Source organism: Vombatus ursinus, unplaced genomic scaffold (genome assembly GCF_900497805.2).
Source record: "Vombatus ursinus unplaced genomic scaffold, bare-nosed wombat genome assembly UNPS02014874.1, whole genome shotgun sequence".
Taxonomy (NCBI): Eukaryota; Metazoa; Chordata; class Mammalia; order Diprotodontia; family Vombatidae; genus Vombatus; species Vombatus ursinus.
This window is the reverse complement of record NW_020954652.1, coordinates 14,715,175-14,730,528: the sequence shown is the minus strand read 5'-3', so window position 1 is coordinate 14,730,528 and position 15,354 is coordinate 14,715,175. Positions and strand designations below refer to the sequence as shown.

Below are 15,354 nucleotides of genomic sequence, written 5' to 3'. Positions count from 1 at the left end.
ACCCTGTGAGATAGATGCTGTAATTATCCCCATTTTATAGATGAGAAAACTAAAGCAGACAGAGGTCAAGAGGTAAGTCCAGGGTCACTCAACTAATCAGTGTCTGAGATGGAATTTGAACTCACATCTTCCTGACTTTAATTTCTATTGCTATATTCTATCCACTGTACCATATAGCTAATGTAAAGTAATTAGTGATGTGATCAAACAGGTCAGACAAAATGCTTTAAGGAGTGTTTGAGGAGAGAATGCCTTCCAGTGAGAGAGCAAGTGATTTTCTCATGATCACTGAGCTCATATTTTTCTGACATAGAGCTATCTTGTTATTTTTCATGAACAAAAATATCAAATTTAAAGATATTTTTCTGTTATTCCAGCGCCAGCAAGACCTAAAAATAAGCCGATCCCGGTCTACGATACAACTGGAACTGTGCTTGTTACTTCAAAAACCATTACGATCAGAATGCCAATATGTTATTATAATGACGATCATGGGCCCATCAAAAATGTTCAAGTGCTGGTTTCCGAAGCAGGAGGTACCATAACCATGAGTGTAACTGACAAACATGCATCATATGCCATTGAGTCTGAATTATTGAGTAAAGAATATTTATCATAAGAACAGACACCTCTCGAGCACAAGAGTGATTCAGATGTCATGCCATAGCTTGATTTTACGGGTTTTAAAAACTAATATCAAATGCTAGCACTCATCATATTTATGTCTAAAATGTATGGCTGCTACAAAGTGAACATTGATGCCATAGACAAAAATGACATTTTAAATATGCTCTTTATCATAAGGGATTTTTCACATTTTTAGCCATGATAGAACCCATGTTCTTATGATTCACCATATTGTCTCTTTGGAAATATATTTGTATACTGATCAGAATCATTATCTGTGCCTCTCCTTACATTCTCTGAAATTAGCTCAACATGATGTAAATATTACAAAGTGGTATGATGCATATTACAAGAAACCAAGGCCATATTTTGCAAATGAAGGTTTTCCCAACCCACCCTGCGCAGATGGAAAGCTACAGCTTAGCAGCCATGATGACGTGTATGTCATAGGTGCTGATAATACATGTATGATACCAGGCAATGAAGACAAAATTTGCAATGGCCCTCTGAAACCAAGAAAGCAATATGTGTAAGTACAATCTGTGTTCTTTGACCTTCAAGGTAGATAATTCCTGACATGCTTGGAGGGATGTGAGACTCATGAGTGTGGCCACTGATACAATCAATCAATCCACATTTATTAAGCACTTACTATATGCCAGGAACTGCTGGTCACTGAAGGTGCTAAGACAGAAATAACAAAAAGACAGAAAAGGGCAGTCCCTGCCTGTAAAAAGCTTATTGGAGGAAAACATACCTACACAAAATATATGACAAAATATATGCAAAGTTAAAATATAAGGTAATTTGAGGGTGGCACTAGCAAAATGTGGAGAGAATCAGGAAGGGCCTTGGGTAGAAGCTGGTATTTGAACTGAGCTTTGGAGGAAGCTTGGGATTCCAAGCAGAATGAAGAGGAGGGAGATCACAGCGGGGGCAGATCATAACATCTCCACTCTCTGTCCTGTATAATTAATACCTCTCCCTTTCCATGAATTTCCCCTTAAAGGAGCCATCCAGTACACTAGAGGCCCTCTCTTTAGATCTCTTGTGGGTATCAGGGCAGCAATGACGTTGTCCATCTGTTGCCTGCCATTTCCAGTGTGTGACCATCTCACCAGCTCATCTCTCTGTGTCATAATTAGTCACTGATGCCATTTCTCCTGAACCATTCATGGGTAATATACTACAACCTCCGTGAACTCAACATGCGGTTTGTATTGCCCTTGAAGTCACTTGGGATTTTCATTCTTCACAGATCTTGGTGTTCCATGATTCACAGCCATAGAGAATCAGCAGGATAATAATATTGTAAAAATACATGGACTTTTATGACTGTGAGAAGCGTGGGAATTAATATTTCATTTTAAAAAAAAACAACTCCTTATTTGTGCTCTATTGTGTTTTGTATTCTGTGTCCTAGGCTCCCTGTAGGTGAAGCTGAGTTTTTAGTGTCCCCTTGCACTGAACTTTTTTTTTCTAATTGTTGTAATCAAGGGTTCATTTTAACTCATTTGGAGATCATAAAGATCTGGAGATTTAATAAGAGCTAGCATTTATATTGTATTTTAAGGTTTGCAAAGCACTTTAAATATGCTATTGCATGCAATCTTCACAACAACCCTGTAAAGTGGATGTCAATTATTCTGTCTTTTGCACAAATGTGGAAATTGAGGCAGAGTTTAGGTCATGTGCATTGTTGCATGCTGTCCTTCATTTAGTCTGTGATCCAGTGACACTCACCTCCTTATTTCTCCTTACATACAACACTCCATCTCTTGACCCTGAGAATATTCACTGGCTGTCCCTCATGCCTGTAATTCTCTCTCTTCATAGCTACTTCCTATCTCCGGTGGCTTCCCTCAAACCTTAGCCAAATTTCCTTCTGTAAGAAGTCTTTCCTGGCCTTCCTTAATGCTGCTAATGCCTTCCATCTGAGATCATCTCTGGTTTATCCTGTATATTTCTTGTTTGTACAGAGTTGTTTGCATGTTGTTTCTCCACATTGGATTGTAAATTCCTTGAGAGCTGGGGTTGTTTTTGTCTTTCTTTGTATCCCCAGTGCTTAGCAAAGTGTCTGATATATACTAAATGGTTGATATGTGTTAGTTGACTGACATAGACAGTATTTGTCTGAGGCAGGATTTGAACTCAGGTCTTCCTGACTCCAGGTCTTATACTCATATTGCACAACCTAGCTGGACTGGACCTTAGTAAACATCTGGTTCAACCCCTTTCTCTTACAGATGAGAATAATTAAGTTCAAATAGGTCAGAGGGGTTTGCCCAAGGTCGCAAGAGCATAAGTAGCAAAGTCAAGATGTGCATCTAAGTTTTGGATTCCAAATCTAGATCTTATTACCCTACACAGTATGGCCATAGCCCTCAGACGATGTGCTGCCTAGAGGATGTGCTAAGTGTACTGCAACACGATGCAGCCCTATTTGCTTCCTCTTAGGAATAGAGGAGGCAGCTAGGTAGCACAGTGGATAGAGAGCCAGGCCTGGAGTCAAGAAGACTCATCTTCATGAGTTCAAATCTTGGTTCAGACACTTAGTAGCTGTGTGGCCCTGGGCAAGTCACTTAACCCTCTTTGCTTCAGTTTCCTCATCTGTAAAATGAGCTGGAGAAAGAAATGGAAAACCACTCCAGTATCTTTGCCAAGAAAACCCCACAAGGGGTCACAAAGAATCTGATATGACTGAAAATGACTGAACAACAGCAGGAATAGATGAGAAGCCATTGTGATATCACAACAAAGTGGGCTAACGTACTATACCCCCTGTGCTAGCTAGACAAGCCTACGGACTATGTACCATCAAATATCTTGACGAATGATATTTCATTTTTGATTTGAACGTTTCTCTTATCACTAGGTTCATCACAAGGGAATAATATTTTTGACCAATTCAAGTCACTAACCCTACTTACTAAATTGTAGAGGGCTTACAGCCTACAATGTTAGCAAAGGAAGTGCTTGCACCAGCCAAATCATATATCCTTTAATATCTATGTTTTGGAGTAATTTGATGTTTGAAATTGTATAGACAAAATATTAGCTTAAGCTAAGGTCATCTTAAAATGAATCCAGTCTAATTCAATCAACATTTATTAAATGCCTACTGTGTGCTAAGTACTGGGGATACAAGAACAGTCCTTGCCCTCAAGGAACTTACAATCTAGTGGTAGGGAGACACCCAAAAAAGAGGCAGGAAAGCAGGAGCAGGGGGACATAGAGGGTACCCAGCGCAAGTGCATCTTGTTCCGTGGAGTTGAAACCAGGCAGAGCAGCAGATGCAGAATGGAATGAGCCAAACATGAGCCCCAAAGGTCAAAGTTCTGCTCTCTACAAAAGCATTGGGACAAGTTTGGTGCTCCACCCTTTAGCTTTCTCTTCTAGAGAAGAGAGGAAGCTGAGGGTGATCCTGTCAGTCAAGGCTTGAGTTAGCAACACAATGGTGAATTTAGAAGTAATGAGCTAGTACTGGGAAGGGCATATTATTCCATGGAGTTAACACCAGGCGGAGCAGTAGATGCAAAATGGAGTGACTGATCCCAAACTAGTTTGCTAAACCAGAACGTTTGTCTGGTCCCCTACATACACCCCAGCTTCTAATGCTATTCCTTCTCAAATTCACTCCCATCTACTCCATATATATCTTGTGTGTGTCTGTTTATTTACATGCTGTCTCTCCCATTAGAATGTATGCACCTTAAAGACAGGCATGCTTTTTTTTTTAATTCCTAGTAATTAGCACAGTGCCTAGCACATAGTAATCTTCTAATAAATGCTTGCTGACTGGTTTAGCTAATGCACTTTAATAAATTGGCTTTTTTGTTGTTGATTTTCAAGAAATTTCTCTGAGTATCAATAAATATTTCTTCAGTTTCAATGATTCAGAAGATGATTTCATTGATATAGGCAACTTCTCCTCCAGTGAAAGTCCCAACCTTCCCACACCTTAGTAAACAGTGTCTGTGGGTTACTAAAGCCAAAAATAATTATTCCCCAGGGGCCAGCCTTCTGGTGATGAGATTCTCTGAATTTTCTTAGACTAGTCTTTAGATGACAGTCCTTAGATGTTGCCACTGAATCCAAACTCAAAGCCTTTCTTAGTTTGTTAGGACCTGCCAATGTTCTCTCTTGCAGCCTTGAGAACCTAGGTTCATCTCCTTGCCATGAAGAGGAGTCTGAGTAGGGTTTAATTGTAGACTGGAAAAGAAGACAGGTAAAACATAATGTTCAATATTCACATTATCCTTTTTGACTTTTGGGTTTTCATTTCCAAATGTGAACTAAATAGATCCATAGACTTAGAGATGGAAGGGGCCTCAGGGGCCATTGTAGTTCAACTTCTTCTAGAGATAAAGAAACTGAGGCCTAGGCACAACTTGCCTGAGGTCACACATATGATAAACACCAGGGGGAATTTGAACCCAGGTCCTCTGACTTCAAGACAATAGTCCTCTCCGCTGTATTCCCCTGACTCCTCCATAGACTTAACACATTTTAATCTACAAGATAAGGGGGCTCTGAGAATATTTTATACATGGACAAGTTAGGAATGCAAAAGGGAAAACTGGAGAAGATGTCCAAATGATTCAAGAATAAACAAAGTATTTTGGTCTCAGGCACTCCAGTTTTTATTTTTAATTTATTTCTTTAGATATCACATCATAAAAGAGGAGAAATGCACAAATAAATCACCTGTAGGAACAAAATATATTGACTTTATTGTACATGACGTGGTAAGAAGAAACAGGTAACTCAGAAAGCCTAGAGCCCTAGAATCTTAAATCTCAGAAAGAGTCCTAGAGATAGTTAAGTATGGTGTCTTTCTTCTACTGATAAAGAAATTGGGCACCACAGATGTTAAGTGATTTATTTATGGTCATATTATAAGTGACCTTGGGCAAGTAACTTCCCCCCTCCACTTCTCAGTTTCCGCATCCATGAGGCTTGACCAAATGATTGCTAAATTCCCTTACCATTTAAAGATTCTTAATACTTAATACTTTAGATCATTGTCTCAATTTTCCACTTTCCTATTACAGAACTGGACAAAGTCATTAAAACTCGATTTGCAGGTTAGAGTAATAATACAATGGAAATTAAAGACTTAGCTTCAAGTTGTTCCCCCCTACATTAATGTTGTTGTCCATCCCTCCTTCTCTAAGAGGCCCAATAACTTCAGAAGGGTGTCTTGACTTGTGCATGGTTTGGACATGAGTGGGGCAGAGTCTCACTCTCTCCTTCAGAGTCCTTGAAGTCCAGTGGCAAGATGAAGGCCAAAGTCCCCTAAGTTGTCATTCCATCTTACCCCTAATCTGTTAATCATTATTTATTAAAGCAAAAAGAGTTTTCTAAAGATTGTTGAAATCAGCATTAAGCTAAATCTATGAAGACTTCAAAATGATGGAGAAAAGTATTTATATGGTGATTTTTCTATTTCATAATTATCTACAAATTTACCAGTGTGAATCAATTTTCCATTTTCAATCTGCTGATTTTGCTTATGGTATTTTAAAATAAGCCAATTTTAGGTGATTATCAGGTAAATTCCCCTGAGTCTCAGCATCCTTCTTTTCTGAAATGCTTACCTTCAGTGTTGTCATTCTTTCCATTTTTATTTATAATTTTCTCCTCCGTATGATTTGTTACACAAGTAAATAGCACAAATACAGCTGCAAACATGCAAACCAGATTCATTGATTTTATTGCATATGCCATACTGAGAGAAAACTTTGGGAACACAGTGAACCTAGAATACTACAGTCTCAAAGCTTTATAGGGAGCTCAGACATCCCTAAGTAGAACCTCTTCATTTTATTGTTTAGGAAATTGAGGTCTCCCAAAGTTAAAAGATTTACCTGTGGGCAGGAAGTCATTGGAGGCAAGTCACTGGCCCCCTGTTTCCTCATATAATAAGATAGCTTGTATGATACCAAAGATTCCTTCTTATTTCTTTTGTTGTTCATTTTGTCAACTTAACAAGTATGGACATTTCAATATACAAAGATCAGAAAAAAAAGATGGTACATGAAACTGTGAACTATTGTACACTGTTTTTTGCAGTGTATATTAAATTTCACATGATAATAACAGAACTGTCTCTCTTGTCTATGTCCCTTTCTGAATTTCTCTCTTCTTTCTTTTGTTTTTAACTGTTTCATTGATACCTTTTCGTTTTTCTTCCTTTTGCTTGCTTGCTTTCTTTTTCATTCCTTCCTTTCTTTTTCTTTCTTTTCCTTCTTTCCTTTTTATTCCTTCCTTCCTTTCTCTTCCTTCTTTCCTTCCTCACTACTTACCTTTTTTTCATTCTTTCCCTTCCTTTCTTCTTTTTTTGTGAATCCCTATCCTACCCACTTTTAACTCCCTCCCCCCCCAAAAAAAGTTCTCTTGCAACAATAAACATATTGAAGCAAAAATAAATCTGTACATTGGTCTAGTCTGAAAAGGTTGTAGACCCACAGATAAATCTCTTATTCTTGTTCTAGTATGTCTCATTCTGCACCTCTAGTCTATCACCTTTCTGACAAGAGGAGGGGAAGTGTGATTATCATCAGTCTTCTGAATTCATGGTTGGTCAGTGCCTTGATCAGAATTTTTAGTTCCATCCTATTTTTAAACCTATGAAATCTAGTGATAGGGTTAAGATTAGAACAGACATCTCCTCAATGTCGGATTACTTTCACACTTTGCCCTAGCTTGCACCCTTTGTTCATTCAGAGCCCAGAAAACTGACAACAATATATAACACATAATGCATTTTTCAGGTATGTTCTTAATAGTTACAGAGGAGAATAAATGTATTGGGTAGGGGGTTGGGATGGCATGGAGAAACCTTATGTATTTAAGTGCTCTGATTTAGCAGGAAGTTTCTAACTTTGGCCACATTCTACAAATTGTTTTCCCCCTAAATTCTAGGGTTCATGTTGCATTATTAGTATCCCCCATTACAAGTACTGATTGCACATAATTGTCATACTAATGTGTGGCTTTTAAAATTAAAGGTTGTAAACTTGTTCCCTTGCAAATAAAGAAAAAAAAAGATGGTGCTCATTTTTACTATTAAAAGAATATATGTGTATATTATAGTATCTATGTGATATGAAATGTTTGCATTTAATTTCCTTCTTTCTTACAGATTTAAGTTCAGAGCAACAAATATTATGGGACAATTTACTGACTCTGATTATTCTGACCCAGTAAAGACATTAGGTAAGAAAGTTTAAAATTCTAAAGACAAACCTAATAATATAATTTAATTATAAAAGTTAAACATATATCTACTTACTAGAATATTCAAAAATTTAATTGTGTTGTGTTGACTTACCACCATTTTTAATTTATGGTATAAATTAACTAGGGAACAAATATCATTCTCTCCCCTCCATATTTCTAATTTGAAGAATCTCAGAAATGAATGAGTAAGAAGTTAGATGTGTCTCTTGAATTCTGAGTTTGTCATTTTAGTTGATTTATAGTCTTAGAAAGTAATCAAAGTTGAAATGCTAAAATGTTAAAGAGTTAAATATGATCAAAGAGAATATTTATTAGTCAACTGATTAGTCAACTTCTGGATGTTTGAAAGTATGAAATTATTTCCACAATAAATCATCACTGACTCAGAAATGTACTGTGCCATATTTTGTTTTAATTTTACCATTCCTTTGAAGAAGAAAAATATTTTCTCAGACCTCATGGAGATGTCAGACTTCCATTTGCAGCAAGCCTGGTGATAAAATTAATTAAGGCATCAGTAAAAAAAAAAAAAGGGCTAGGTTGAAAAGCATTTTACAAAAATGGCATGTTCATTTAAATTATTTTCCAAAACATGTTAAGATGCAATGTAGTATAGTGAACAGTGAGGTGGCCTCATAGCCCAGAAGATTTGGGTTCAAGTCTTGCCTTTGATCCATCCTGATTGTGTGACTCAGTACAAGTCACTTAACCCTCTCCCTGCTCCAGGGAACTAAAATTTTAACTTGCAATGAAACCACATATCCAGTCCCTATCTTAAACATATTGTTTTGAACACACACTCTTAACATTTTTATTAATAAACAATATTCTACATAAAAAATTTTAATTTCTCCTGTTAGTGAATATGCATCCCTAAAACTTAGAAGGGAGTACTTAGCTTTTGTTAATGGATGGCCATGTGATGCAATGGAAAGAAAACCAAATGTGTAGCCACCAAACCGGAGTTCAAATACAGATTGTGCCACTAACCTCTCTGGGTCTCAAATTCTTCTTCTATAAAATGAGAGGATTCAACTAGATGTTTTTTTTTCCATCTGGATCTATTATCTTATGAAAAAACACATAATCTATGGCCCAGAAGCCCATATTCTGGGTTTACCAGAGTTCATATTTGAGTTATTATCCCTTTTTAGAGGCTACAGAGTCATAATAGAGTGGCCCAATCAACGATCAAATAATGCCAGGGTACAAGCTATTATTGAAAGTATTGGAGGGCGGAGCCAAGATGGTGGAGGGAAAGCGGTGACTTGTTTGAGCTCTCCCCCCAAACCCTTCCAGATACCTATAAAAAATGGCTCCAAACAAATTCTAAAGCAGCAGAACCCACAAAAAGACAGAGTGAAACAAATTTCCAGCCAAAGACAGCCTGGATGGTTGATCAGAAAAGTATATCGTGCCAGGCAGGGAGAGGAGCGCCAAACTCGGTGTGGGGGCGCAGGCTGCAGCGACCCTGGAGCAGGCCTCAGAGGGCTGAATCGCGGGCAGCTGTGGCAGTTTCCAGACTTCTCAATCCACAAACACCAAAGACAACTTAGAAGGTCAGTGGGAAAAGTCTGTGACTGTGGTGAGAGAAGGAGGTAGGTCTCAGTTGCCCCGGGGCCGGGGCTGTTTCCTGAGCTTCCATCCCACAGACTGAGGGGGAATCCAGTGGCTGATCAGAGGGGGATTGCAGGGATCTCTTTGCCAGTGCTGAGGCAGGAATCTCTTGCTTTACCAGTGCTTGGATCTGGGTCACAGTTCTGAGGGGTAGTCCTTGGGCAAGGAGGAATGCTGGTGCGGTGGAGCTTGTTGTGGCGGTGGAGAGGAAACACCTCGCCCCTTATCATAGCAACTTGGAAGAACTGAAAATTTACAGGTCCCTAGAAGTATCTCTGAAAATAGCTGTACAAACCCCCAAAGGTTGGGACACTACACTCTTCACATTGGAAGCAGACTTTTACCTTAACAAAGAGTTTAAAACTCAAGTAATTGGCCGGGATCATGAGTAAGCAGCACAAAAGGAGTCAGACTATATTATCTTACTTTGGTGACAAAGAAGATCAAAACATACAACCAGAAGAAGACAACAAAGTCAAAGCTCCTACATCCAAAGCCTCCAAGAAAAATATGAATCAATCCCAGGCCTTGGAAGAGCTCAAAAGGGACTTTGAGAAGCAAGTAAGAGAAATAGAGGAAAAACTGAGAGTGATGCAAGAAAATCATGAAAAATAACTCAACAGCTTGCTAAAAGAGACCCAAAAAAATACTGAAGAAAATAACACCTTAAAAAATAGCCTAACCCAAATGGCAAAAGAGGTCCAAAAAGCCAATGAGGAGAAGAATGCCCTAAAAAGCAAAATTGGCCAAATGGAAAAGGAAGTTCGAAAGATTACTGAAGAAAATAGTTCCTTAAAAATTAGAATAGAGGAATTGGAAGCTAGTGACTTTATGAGAAATCAAGATGCTGTAAAACAAATCCAAAAGAATGAAAAATTAGAAAACAATGTGAAATATCTCATTGGAAAAACAACTGACCTGGAAAATAGATCCAGGAGAGAGAATTTTAAAATTATTGGACTATCTGAAAGCCATGATCAAAAAAAGAGCCTAGACATTATCTTTCAAGAAATTATCCAGGAAAACTGCCCTGATATTTTAGAACCAGAGGGCAAAATAGAAATTGAAAGAATCCACTGATCACCTCCTGAAAGAGATTCCCAAAGCAAAACTCCTAGGAATATTGTAGCCAAATTCCAGAGTTCCCAGGTCAAGGAGAAAATATTACAAGCAGTCAGAAAGAAACAATTCAAGTATTGTGGAAACACAATCAGGATAACACAAGATTTAGCTGCTTCTACATTAAGGGACCTCAAGGCACGGAATATAATATTCCAAAGGGCAAAGGAGATAGGATTACAACCAAGAATCACCTACCCAGCAAAACTGAGTATAATCCTGCAGGGGAAAAAATAGTCATTTAGTGAAATAGAGGACTTTCAAGCATTCTTGATGAAAAGACCAGAGCTGAATAGAAAATTTGATTTTAAAATACAAGGTTCAAGTGGAACATGAAGAGGTAAACAGGAAAGAGAAAATCGTAAGAGACTTATTATGGTTGAACTGTTCACATTGTTGCATGGAAAGATGATATTTGTAACTCATGAGACCTTTGTCAATATTACGGTAGTTGGAGGGGAAAAAATTATATGTACATATATATAAATATAGATAGATAGATAGATAGATGATAGATAGAGAGATAGAGAGATAGATAAAGGGCACAGGGTGAGTTGAAAATGAAGGTGTCATATCTGGAGAACAAAATTAAGGGGTGAGAGAGGATTATACTAGGAGAAGGAGAAAGGGAGAGGTAGACCGGGATAAATTATCTCACAAAAAAAAAAAACAGAAAAGAAAAGGCTCTTACAGTGGAGGGGAAACGGGGGAAGGTGAGATGAAATGGGTGAATCTTATTCTCATAGAATTTGACTTAAGGAGGGAATAATATACACACTCAATTGGGTATGGAAATCTGTCTTACCCTACAGGAAAATGGGGGTGGGGAAGGGGACAAGGGAGTAGGGGGATGATAGAGAGGAAGGCAGATTGGGAAAGTGGGTAATCAGAAGCAAGTACTTCTGAGGAAAGTCAGAGTCAAAAGAAAGAACAGAATAAATGGGGGGATGGGATAGGATTAAGGGAAATAGAGTTAGTTTTTCACAGCATGTCTACTATGGAAGTGTTTTGCATAACTGCACATATGTAACTTATATTGAGTTGCTTGCCTTTTCAATGAGGGTGGGTGGGGGGGGAGGAAGGGAGAAATTTGGAACCCAAAGTTTTAAAAACACATGTTTTAAAAAAATGTTTTCATAGGCAACTGGGAAATAAGAAATACAGGAAATGAGGTACAGAAATCCATCCTGCACTACAGGAAAATTGAAGGAAAAGGGGATAAGAGAAGGGGGGGAGAGATAGAAGGGAAGGCAGACTAGGAGAAGGGGTATTCAGAATGCATGCCATCTTGGGGTGGGGGGAAGGGTTAGATAGGATGAAAATTTGGAACTCAAAATCTTGTGGAAGTAAATGTTGAAAACAAAAAAATAAATAAAAATTACCATAAAAAAAAGTATTGGTACCTATCAAGGAGGAATAATCAAACTTTCAAAGTCCCTTCACCTTTTCAAGTTCTTCAAGCTAACTTCTGGCCACTGGTCTATTCTAAAGAGTATTTTTCTGAAATGACTTTGGCACCTTTGTGAACTTCATTCATTGTTGTCAGTGGAAGGACACTTGGCATAAGTGGAAAGTACCCAGTCCTCATATGTAATTCTGGAAAATGTGGCTGAACCTCATGGCCATGGTGTCTGTGGCACATTCTGTTACAGCACGGAGTCTTAGGGTTAGGTAGGCAAAATGGTCTAATAAAAAGAGTATGAGATTTAGTTCAAATCTGAGTTCAGCTCTGTCTCTGCTCTTTACCACTGATGGTACCTTTGGCACATTGCTCTGGACTCCTTTGCTCTGGACTCCAGTTCTTCATCTATAAAATGGGGGGTGGGGGTGTTCAATGCTTCTAAGACCCTCCTAGCTTGATTTGATGAGCCTAAATTTCCAATTAAAGCAGAGGTTCTTAATTAAGAATACCTGAACTTTCTTTAAAAAATGTATTTTGATAACTGAATTTCAGTATAATTGGTATCCTTTGTAATCCCATTAAATCTATTTTATTCCTTTAAAAACAATAATCAGAAGAGTCAATAAGCTTCATCAGAGTGTCAAAGAGTCCATGGCAAAAAAGAAAAGGTTAAGAACCCTGGGAAGAGAAATTGTATGGCCAAAGAGAGATGAAAAGATTGAATTGGATGAACTCTGATGATCCTTCCAGTTCTAGAGTTATGATCTTAGGACTGATTTAGCAAGTAAATATGACTTTTTTAATCATGTAAGACTCTCTAACTTAAATGAAAGACAGAGAGAAAGAGAGAGAGGCCTTGTTTTGAGCTCCCTGGACCCCAAAATTTACTAGTTTTAGAGAAGAGAGAGAGAGAGAAAGAGAGCGAGACAGAGACAGAGACAGAGAGACAGGGAGACAAGATGAAGGGTGAGAGACAGAGAGAGAGAGAGAGAGAGGTATTCTGGGAGTGAGGAATTCAGTTTTGACACATGGAATAATAATATTTTACAATACAGTAAATATAAATAATAATAGTTTATATTTATATAGAACTCTAAAATTTGCAAAAATATTTTCATGCATTATTTGAACATAATAGCAATCTTGTGAAGTAATTAGTATACAAATCATTATCTTCATTTTACTACTGAGGAAAATGAAGCTCAAAGAGGTTAGGGTTCATAAAACTAGTAAACTCTGGGGACCAGGGGCCTCAAAACAAGTCTATCCTGACTCTGAATTAAGCATTTGGGCCACTATACTCTTTTAGCCCCCAATTTTACAGTGCTTGGAGCTAAAAAACAGAGACTATATCTTCATCTCTGTCTGTCTGTCTATGTCTTTCTGTCTCTGTCTCTGTCTGCCTCTTGTCTGTCTCTCTCACTGCCTTTGTCTCTGTCTCTTTCTTTCTGTCTCTCTCTGTCTCTGTGTCTCTCTCTCTCTCTCTGTCTCTCTCTCTCTCTCTCTCTCTCTCTCTTAACCTTTGTCTCTTTCCCAAAAACCTGGTCACCCTTCATCTTGTCAACACCCTTCCTAAAATGTGGTGCCCCAGAAGGAACACAGTATTCCAGATGTTATCTGTCTGTCTAGGTCAGGATATAACAAGATTAGGTCTGTTGGCCCCAGAAGGCAGAATCAGATAGAAGCTGCCAAACAGACAATTTAGCCAGAAGCAGGGACAGCTTGTTAACAGTTAGAGCTATCTAAAAGTGGGATGGGCTTCCTTGAGAGTGGTGGGTTCCCCCTCCTGGGAAGTCTTCAAGCAGAGAGTGGAGGATGACCACTTGTTGGGTAGGTTATAGTGAGGATTCTTTTGGTATCTGGATTGTATTGGATGGCCAGTAAGATCCCTCCATACTCTCAGGTTCTGAGATTCAGTGATTCTCCCTCCTATACGCTTTGCTCCTGTTCAAGTCACTTTAGATCCAATTCTTTAATCTCAGATCCTAACAGTCTGCATACAAACATGTTCAGGTCCCTGCTATCCTAAAAACAAAACAAAACAAAACAAAATTTATCTCCATTCTGCCAATCCCACAAAGTAATCCCTCAGTCTTTGCCATCCCCTCCTTTTCATTTCCAAGTCACTGGTCAAACCTCTGGAGAGTATACTCTTCCTGCTTTCCACTCCTCACCACTCCTCTGCAGTGAGATTTTCATTCCTGCTACTCTTGAGACTATTTTTCAAGGTCATTAAGTATTCCATAATTGCTAGATCCAGAGGCCTAGAATCATATTGAATTGAATGATACCTAATCAATCAAATGCTGACTAGGAATCAGCATTAGCACAGAGTGAAATGATTTCTTATTAATTAACCCATCTCTGAGCACTGATTCCTACCTAAAAATATTCACTGTCTCATTATCTACTAATGAAGTTAAGATGTCACACAGTTCTTAGCACTATTTCAGATACAAAATAGTTATTTGAACTTTATTTTTCTACTCTAAGAGGAGGCACAAATCATAGATTTTTCTCTTTTTTTTCCCCCTAAGATCTGTCCCAAATGAAATTCTCATTTGGAATCTTCATTAGGCACTTAAGTTTATAGCTGTTCCTTTTACATGTTGTTTTGGTTGCAGGGCCTAGATATAGCAGGTTCTTGTGATTGGAAAACCAGACAGATCCTTCTGTACCTTACAGTACTCTCATTAAATCTGAACAAGACGAAATCCTATCCTCTATGGAAGTGGTACTCTGTGATTGTTTTCTTTCGCCGTAACACCTCTTGTTTTAACTACTTTCCCAACACTGAGAAGTCGTGATGTGTGCTTAATGAGAAACAGGAAACCTATGGGCAAATTACAATTTGCATTTCGTCCAGTATGGTTCTTGAACCTGAAAGGGACATGGGGACCCAAGGAAAGTCTAATTCATTTTATTGATGCTTTCTTCTGGGTCTCCGGTATCCTCCTTTGTTGACTTTCTATTTTTTCATATTCTTATCCCATTATGAAATTTCTCTATACTGTCTTGCCTTTCCTTGCCTTCTTGCCCTAGCTCTAGAAAGTTACCAGTCAGAGCTAGGCATACCTTCTAGTCCAAAGCATTCCACCTCCTTCCACTTCTTAGAATCCTTAGCAGACTTCAAGGCATAGTTTAGGTGCCAGTTCTTAGAGGTAGTCTCTCCTGATCTACACCCCACCCCAAGTTGATTGTATTCTCTCCATCTTAAAATTATCTTTAATTTACATACTTTTTATATCCAACAATAAAGTGTAAACTCCTTGAAAGCAAAGACTATTTTTTTAGTCTTTGTATCTTTGATCTAATATAATCCAACACAAATTTATTAAATACCC

The 15,354-nt window shown here is 38.2% G+C and overlaps 1 protein-coding gene across 1 annotated transcript in view; it reads left to right on the top strand.

The window, feature by feature from the left end:
• The window catches only part of PTPRQ (protein tyrosine phosphatase, receptor type Q), a 268,160-nt gene that overhangs the window by 184,540 nt on the left and 68,266 nt on the right, over positions 1-15,354 (top strand). Inside the window, exons 31-33 of the mRNA XM_027842510.1 lie at positions 378-536; positions 934-1,156; positions 7,775-7,848. Coding sequence (XP_027698311.1) covers positions 378-536; positions 934-1,156; positions 7,775-7,848 — 456 coding nt within the window. The remainder of the gene's footprint in view (positions 1-377; positions 537-933; positions 1,157-7,774; positions 7,849-15,354) is intronic.